This window comes from Geospiza fortis, unplaced genomic scaffold (assembly GCF_000277835.1).
Source record: "Geospiza fortis unplaced genomic scaffold, GeoFor_1.0 scaffold432, whole genome shotgun sequence".
NCBI classification, from domain to species: Eukaryota; Metazoa; Chordata; class Aves; order Passeriformes; family Thraupidae; genus Geospiza; species Geospiza fortis.
In genome coordinates, this window is record NW_005054436.1 from 1,335,530 (window position 1) to 1,344,238 (window position 8,709).

General features: G+C 53.1%; 1 protein-coding gene across 1 annotated transcript in view; it reads left to right on the forward strand.

Annotated features, from left to right (window-relative positions):
• The window catches only part of NT5C1A (5'-nucleotidase, cytosolic IA), an 8,749-nt gene extending 1,838 nt beyond the window's left edge, over positions 1-6,911 (forward strand). Inside the window, exons 2-6 of the mRNA XM_005427113.2 lie at positions 3,813-3,980; positions 4,771-4,900; positions 5,150-5,272; positions 5,702-5,886; positions 6,414-6,911. Of these exons, the coding sequence (XP_005427170.1) occupies positions 3,813-3,980; positions 4,771-4,900; positions 5,150-5,272; positions 5,702-5,886; positions 6,414-6,782 (975 nt within the window). The 3' untranslated portion in view covers positions 6,783-6,911. The remainder of the gene's footprint in view (positions 1-3,812; positions 3,981-4,770; positions 4,901-5,149; positions 5,273-5,701; positions 5,887-6,413) is intronic.
• Positions 6,912-8,709: the final 1,798 nt, after the last annotated feature.

Genomic DNA, 8,709 nt, shown 5'->3' on the forward strand with positions numbered 1-8,709 from the left:
CCAGGGAGGTCAGCAATGGGACCTGTCACCCTTCAGCAATGCTGGAAATGTCCCCAGCCTCTCTGGTGACACTGAGAGCTGCTTTTCTGCTTTCTCCCTTCCTCTGGGCACCCTTTGGGACCCATCCCTCTCACCCATGTGTGATTTTTGGGGATGCTGGAGTGGGGATAATGCTTGACCCTGGAGCAAACCCTTCCCTTTCCCTTTCCATGACCAAAATCCTCTGAATGTTGAATTAATCACAAGGATTTGGTCTCCTGCAGCCTCCAGGGAAGTGCCCAGAATTCCTGCAGGATTTTAGGATGGAGTTGGGTCCAAGCAAAAGGATGCAGGGGTGCAGAATGGGGTCCCCAGTGTGGCTCCTCCAGGGGTGGCAGTGGAGCTGCTGGGGTTGGGTGGCACTGTGGGCACCTGTGGCTCTCGTGGGTGGGAGGACACGGCACATCCTGGGAGCCTGTGGGATTTCCAAAAATCTGCCTCTAATCCTTGGGGGGCTGCTGTGGATTTACTGATTAGAGCAGCGATTTAAAGGCTGCCAGCTGTTGGATCTGCAGGCAGAAAATTGGGCTGTTCCCAGTCACTCCTGAAATTCACCTTCATCCCAAAACTGGGGGGTTCGGGGTCTGGGCTGGGGTTTGCACTCAGTGGAGCTGGAGGAGCCTGCTGGAAAGGGCTTTTTACACTCCTCAGGTGGGATTTGGGCCTTGTGGAACTCCTGGAGCTGTGCCAGTGGCTGATGTTCCTCTGACACGTCCCTGGTCGTCCCTCCTGTTTGGCTGAACATTGGGATGGGACCTTCCCTCACCCTGTTCACGCTCCTCTTAAACCCATCATTAATCTCTTGCTCGAGGTTCAGGAGGGGCTGGATCTGACCTTCCCATGGGAAGGAAGAGGAGCTCACCATGAACCCCCAGATTCAGTTGGATTCGGCTGAGCAGAGCCTGGGCTTGTGGTGGATGAGCTTTTGCTGACCTTGGCTGGCCTTGGATGCTGCTCTGAGGGGAAAACAGAGTTTGTGATTCAGCCCGAACCCTGCAGGGCTGAGGCAGCCAGAGCAGGAGGCTGTGGTGGGATGGGGGCTGTGGGACCAAATCCAGCCCAGCCAGGGCTGGCAGTGGGACCCCTCCCATGCACACATTTCCTCTTACAAAAGAAGAATATTTGCCTTGAAACATCTCAGTTTCTGGGGAAACGTGGGGTTGGGTGGGTTGTTAGCAGCACTCAGAGGGAGGATTTGAGGTGCTGTGGTTCCTGAGGCTTTTTAAAGCTCATTTTTGAGCGTTGCAATGACCATCTGCAGCACTAATGGGGACGGAGAGGCATCCAAACAACCTTGAGGAGGGAACGCTTCCAAATGAAATCCACTTCAAAGAAATGTCAAAACGCAGATCCCTCCTCGCAGCGCAGAATCGCCTCGTTTTTCCAAATGTCAGCATTTCCCAGGGAACAGCAGGGCTGCTCCAGCCCAGCCAGAGCTGGGAGCTGCCTTAGCACCCGGGTGAGACTTTCCTGCCCCGAGTGCTCCACAAGGTGCAAATCTTCCTTGGCAGCTCCCGTTCCCAGAGCTCCCTGCCCTCGGGCACCCGGGGCTCCAGCTGCCCACGCCGGGGCACAGGCAGGGCCTGGAGCTCAGGGTTATTTTTATTGCCGTGTTTATTGCCTCTTCAATGAACCTCCCCGAGGGCTGGTGCCTTTCAGAGGCGGGCAAGGGACCTTGAGCAGCCGGGGCTGTTGTGCAAGGTGTGCGTTGAGGGGAGAGGGAGATGGAAATTCCCTCTGGGCGCCCAGCTTGGCTGGTGGCCCCAAATATCCTTCTCAGCCCCTTGAACACGCCTCAGTGCTGTTACATCTGGGCTGCTGAGCTGTTTTCTCTCCTGGGAATCTCCCTGCAGGGCTGACCCCGGCCCAGGATCAGGGAGCAAACGCCTGGAAGATTTCCTGCACAGCCAGCACTGCAGGGGCTCTGGGGCAGGATGGAGCAGCAGGACTCCAGCTAATGTCCGGATGTCCCAAGACCTTTCAGAGTTATTAATATTTTCAGCTAATAAATGGCCCATGACGCCAGAGTTATTAATTAATGAGCTGAAGTGCCAAGGCTTGGCCTGTGACCAGTTAATAGCTGACACTCCTTGGGGACCTGGCTGTGGTTCAGTGCTGGTGTCATGGATCAGGTCCTGCCTGTCCTGGGGGTTGCTCCCCTGCTTTCCTAAAAGAGCCACGTCCAAACAGGACCTGATTCCCTGAAAATGCTGTGAGAGAGGGATCCCTGTGCCCACACTGATCTTCTCAGCCCCAGCTAATCTGGGTCTCATCCTAATCGCCCGCTGTTTAATCGCTTTGCTGAGGATTTGGGGGATTTTGGGGGTGGGTGCAGCCTCTGGAGAGGCGCCTGGGATGGATCTGCTGTGGGGCTGGTGCTGGGAATGGGCTGGAGGCTCCCACTGACTCATTCCTGGGTGGGGCTGGGGGCAGAGCCAGCCCCAGGGCGAGCCCAGCGTGGATGGGGCACCCTGGCCCTTGCAAAGTTCAGCCCCGGGCAGGGTGGGAGCTTGAACTTTGGAGCACCTGGAGGAGGCACCCTCCACCCTGAGCAAATGGCATTGCCAGAGGATTACTCATGGCACAGAGGATCCTGGAAGGCACAGAGGAGCAGGGGGTGAGGTGTTCCTGCAGTGCTCACAGCCAGGATTCCTCAGAGAGCCCCCAAGCCCTGTCCTGCCCTCTGGACTCCTCTGTAGGGGACAGGACTCCCTGTGCCACTGTCCCTCTGGAGGATTTGCTGTCCTGGCAGCCAGGATTGCTCACTGGCCGTCGGTAATTAACTTATTTTTGTGCTTGCAAGTGAGTGATGGGGATTAACAGGGGAGAGAGGGAGGATGGGTGGGGGTCAAGATGAACTTGACTTCCCCTCTGTCCCTCTGGAGGCGCCTCGTTGGCTTCAGCTGGAGGAGGTTTTGGATTTGGGTTTTGGATGGAACATCAATAATAATGACTCATAAATCATTGCTTGCACCACCTGTTTGTCATGTTTCCACCCACAATAACCGTATCAAGTGTTCGGAGGAGCTGAGCTGGCACGGAGCTGTTTGTCACATCTGGACGGCATCACGGGATGCGGATCTGGCTCAGCCGCAGAGCGCGGCTCGTTCCTGCCTGGGGGGTGGGAAAAGCCACACAAATTCCTTCTGCACGGCCTTCAGCAGCTCCTCCTGGGGTCTGCACGGGTTCTGGGAGCCTGTTTGCAGCGGGAGGGCTCGGCAGTGGGATCTGAGGTGTCCCAAATGCGTGAGGATGGAGCATCAGGGGTCTGAGGATGAGGGAAGAGACGAGGATCTGACTCCATGTTTCAGAAGGCTTGATTTATTATTTCATTATATATGTTATATTAAAACTAGACTAAAAGAATAGAAGAAAGGATTTCATCAGAAGGCTGGCTAAGAATAGAATAGGAAAGAATGATAACAAAGGTTTGTGGCTCAGACTCTCTGTCTGAGCCCCCTGATTGTGATTGGCCATTAATTAGAAACAACCAACATGGGCCAATCACAGATCCCCCTGTTGCATTCCACAGCAGCAGATAACCAATGTTTACATTCTGTTCCTGAGGCCTCTCAGCTTCTCAGGAGGAAAAATCCAAAGGAAAGGATTTTTCATAAAAGATGCCTGTGACAGGGCTTCATCTGTTCAGGCGCTGGGATGCAGCCGCTCTGTCGTTCTCCGAATCATTTCAGAGGTGTCACCCACCTCGTGGCCTTTCATGGCTGGGAGATCCACCCAGGGGCTGCCTCCCTGACTCGTCCCTGTGCCCACAGCCCAAACCTGAGAACGCCATCACCATCGCCGTGTCCTCGCGGGCGCTGTTCCGCATGGAGGAGGAGCAGAAGATCTACACGGAGCAGGGCGTGGAGGCCTATGTGAAATACCAGCTGGACCACGAGAACGAGCCCTTCCTCCCTGGGGCTGCCTTCCCCTTCGTCAAGGTGAGCAGCCACAGCTCCCCAGAAATTCTGGGGAGGGGACAGAGCTCGTGTGGGGCCAGGATGGACACGAGCCACGGAGCAAACACAGGGCAGACAAACCTCCCAGCAAGTGATGTGCTGCTTCCAGGGCTGGATTTTCCATCCTGAGCCCAAGAATTGGACAAATCATCTCCTTGGATCACATTTAAAGTTTCCCTTTAGGGAATTGTCTTTTTTTTCTTTTTGTAATTATGATTATTATTACAATTTATTTATTCTTGTAAATTGGCTGAGTTTAGCCTTGCTCCCGAGTCGGCCAATTTCTAATTCTGACATGTTGAAATGAGGCATTTCAAACTTGAAAATTATTTTCTAACTCCTGTAGCAGTTAGTGCAGTTTTGGGTGCTGGAGCCCGTTCCCAATAAATAGATTAATCAGCTCTGTGGGGCAAGACTTGTTTCTGATTGCTTGAAAAAACACTTATCTGTCACTTGGAGCTAATTTATCCCCATTTAATAACTCCAAACCTTTTGTGTTTGAAAACAGAGGAGTAGCTAGGTGGAATTTTTCCCCCTCTTAAAATGAATCTATTTTTTCCCTGCTGATGCCAGCTTGGCTCGGGGTGTAGTTGAGGTGGGGATTTTGGTCACCAGGAGTGTTTTGTTGATGGGAAGGGGTGAAGACCACACCTAGGGCTGGTCAGATTTGTGGATTTAGTGACCAGGAGTGTTTTGCTGGGTGGGAAGGGGGTCGGGGCCATGCCTGGGGGGGCCTGGCTGACACCCACCCCCTCTCCCTGGGGTGCTGCAGGCTCTGGAGGCAGTGAATGCTCAGCTCCGTGAGCTCTACCCCGACAGCGAGGAGCTCTTCGACATCGTCCTCATGACCAACAACCACGCCCAGGTTGGGGTTCGCCTGATCAACAGCATCAACCACTACGGTGAGATGGGGACACAGCTGGCCTTGGTGGCTTTTGGGGGGTGGCATTGCTGGGCACCAAGAAAAGGAGATGTTTTCTCCCATTTTTCCTGCTTCTCCCGGATTTTCTGCGTGTTGGATGGTGGGGAGGAGCTCTGGGTGCTGGCCCTGCTGTTGGGCAGCAGAACCAGAATTAACCCCAGCCCTTCCAGCACCAAGGCTGGGTCTGGGGGAGCAGCCAGGCTCACCCCGGGGTCCCTCTTGCCCCCAGATCTGTTCATCGAGAGGTTCTGCATGACGGGAGGGAACAGCCCCATCTGTTACCTCAAGGCCTATCACACCAACCTCTACCTCTCCTCCGACGCCGAGAAAGTGAGTGGGGCCATTGAAGAGGGTGAGTCTGGGGTCCAGCTCAATGTGGGGGCAGTGGGGGGAACCTGGAGCCCTCAGGGGGTTGATCCCAGGAAGGATAACTCCAATTTCCATGTCCCTAATCCAACGTGCACTTAAGGTTTGCCTCGCCCCACGTCTCTGACTCTCCAAAGAGCCTCCAGTTTCCATAGAAATGAGCCTTTCCTCCAGCTCCACAGCTCTCCCGAGGCAAAGGCGGTGTTTTTGCTCCTTAATTCTTGTATGCAAAGGGTGATTTGTCATCTGGGGGTTTGTTTTTGCCGTGGAAGCTCTCGGGGCCAAGCTGCAGGTGCTGCCGCTCGCGTTTCCTTGCGGCGTTTTGCTCCCAGCCCGTCGTGTTTTGTTCTGCTCCTCGCTGCCGAGCCACGAGGACGGATCCTTGGATAACTGCCACCTCCTGCCTCACCCTCAGGGATTGCTGCAGCCACCATCTTCAGCCCCAGCAGGGACCTGGAGGTGTCAGAGAAGCAGCTGAGGGTGGCGTTCGACGGGGACGCCGTGCTCTTCTCGGATGAGTCGGAGCAGATCGCGAAGGCTCACGGCCTGGACATGTTCTTTGAGCACGAAAAGGCTCACGAGAACAAGCCCCTGGCACAGGTAGAGATGGGCTGAGGGCAGGAAAAGGCTCTGGGAGAGAGGCAGCCCCCATGGGATGCTCCAAACTCTGGGATCAAGCCACAGTGGGGTGCAAGGTTGTGACCGTGTTCACAGGGGTCTGAGGATGAGGGAAGAGACGAGGATCTGACTCCGTGTTTCAGAAGGCTTGATTTATTATTTTATGATATATATTATATTAAAACTATACTAAAAGAATAGAAGAAAGGATTTCATCAGAAGGCTGGCTAAGAATAGAAAAAGTTAATTAGAAACAACCACATGAGACCAATCACAGATGCACCTGTTGCATTCCACAGCAGCAGATAACCATTGTTTACATTTTGTTCCTGAGGCCTCTCAGCTTCTGCAGGAGGAAAAATCGAAAGGAAAGGATTTTTCATAAAAGATGTCTGCGACACGAGGTGGTGGCACGGGGGACGGTTTGGGGTCATTTTTGGGGTGGCTCACAGGGTGATGACAGGAAGCTGGTGACTGAAAGGCTGACAGAAGATTTCTTGCTACTTCAGGGCCCCCTGAAGGGCTTCCTGGAGGCGCTGGGGAAGCTGCAGAAGAAGTTCTACTCCAAGGGGCTGAGGCTGGAGTGCCCCATCCGCACGTACCTGGTGACGGCGCGCAGCGCGGCCAGCTCGGGCGCGCGCGCCCTAAAGACTCTGCGCAGCTGGGGCCTGGAGACGGACGAGGCTCTGTTCCTGGCAGGGGCTCCCAAGGGCCCTCTGCTCAGGAAGATCAGGCCCCACATCTTCTTCGACGACCAGATGTTCCACGTGGAGGGAGCGCAGGAGATGGGCGCCGTGGCCGCCCACGTCCCCTACGGCATCGCCCAGAAGCACAAGCGGCCGGCGCAGGAGAAGCAGCAGACCCCAAACAGCAAATAGTGGGGTTGGGGGGATCCCCCAAAGCCCAGCATGGACCTCATCCCGTGAGCCAGGCTCCCTGCTCGTGCAGGGAATGTTTGTTCTGGGAATGGGGGCTCATCCCCACCCCCGGGTTAGGGGCAGGAGAGAGGAGGAAAATGTCCTTGGTGCCTCTGTTTGCTGCTGTTCCTCGTGGGGCTGGGGGCTCCTCTGTGCCAGGAGGTGTTTTCCCAGTTTATCTGTGCACTCTGCACTTGCTTCGGGCAAAAACCCCTCGAGGATGGGTCTGCCTTGTGTGGAATCTTTGTGCCAGGCAGGTTTAACCTATTTATTTTAACCTATTTATTTAAAACCCCCAGTGACTCCCAAAGCCTTCTGGCTTTCCCAAGCAAATGTTTAGGCTGAACTGGAAAATTGGGAGCACTCAAAAGCCTTGCAAGCAGCTTTGGAACAAAATTTTGTCCCTTTTAACTGGAATTAAACCGTGATATTGTTCCTTCACAGCCCCAGCTGCTGCTCCCCAACCAGAAAATACTCAGTGTCTGTCCTTTCACCAAGATTTTGCCAGCTTAAATTTGGAAAAATAGAAACAAATACTTAACATACTAAAAAAGAAAAAAAAAATCCTGTTTCCTGCTTGGAGCTTTGGGCTGGTGTATTGTTGGCCCAGGTTTTTCTATGTGGGTTTCACACTTGCATGATTTAGCACTTAAAACTAATAATCTCAGTGAGCATCCAAAGCCCAGCTTGTCCAAGGGCTGCAGACGCATGCCCAGGGCTTGAATTAAGTTAAAAGCAGGCCTTGATATATCAGGGACATCATTTGAAGTCCATTTAGGTAAATCTGCACACAATTTCAGCCTGGGGATTTCAATTAAAGGATTTTTTCCTCCCTTTCCAGGCTGAGCCCATGTGAGTTGATAATCTTTTTCTCCTCAGCTTCTTAAAACCTCTGGTGTTTCCTAAAATAGACACCTCAGTTAGCGATGCTGTGAGAGAACCAAATCTCTGATTAAAAAACAGGATGGGAAATCAATGGGAGAGAAACTGGTGTGAAAATCACACTGACATTTCTGCTCAAAGCCCTGTCCCAAAGGAGACACTCAGGAGGAAAATGTAAAGATTTTGTTTTTCCTCGTGGGTTTTTCTTTTCCTCTATTTTATTTTTATTTTTTGCACGACATCCCATGGCTGAGCAGGAAGGGTGCTCGCTATTATCAGCCAGTTTTCTACAAATACCGTGGGCTGAAATTTTCCAAGTTGTGTGTCTGGCTCTTTCCAGGGAAGTTTCAGCTCAGACAGTGAGGCTGGAGCTGGAGTTATCACCCTTTTGAGGAATATGTAAATAACCAAGCTGGTGATGCCTTCAGTGGCTCTGGAGAGTTTTCTCATTGCACTAAATCCTGCTCTAGCAGTGAAAAGCAAATTGCACTTTTTTCCTCCCCCAAAAAAAAAATTCTTTGGCAGGCTGTTAACTGTCACATCTGGGTGACAAACACCTCGGAGGAAGGTCTGAAATCCAAACAAACAACCGAAAAATCTTGGGAGGAATGAGTTTCTGAGTGTCGCGTCCGCCAGCACTCAGGTTTATAGAGAGGTCTTGTCTTTTTTAGTGTGAACCCGAGATTTTGGGATCTGAACTGGATCTTGGAGGCCTCTCTGGCAGCTGGGAGGGGGAGCACAGCCAGTAAACATTTCCAAGGTGTTTCCTGAAGATGGTGGAAGCCCAGCCAAGCCCAGCTTGTGCAGGGGAGAGGATGTTGCAGGAGGATTGGGATTGTCAGCCAGCCCTGGGGAGCAGAGCAGAGTGCCAGAGTGGCTGGGGACACGGGGATGTGTCCGTGGGATGATCCAGAGGTGATGCTGCTGCTGGCAGGAGGAGATGGATGCCCAGGGAAGCACTGGGGTGTGGTTTTGGGGCAGAACCCTGGATTTGAGCAGATTCCTG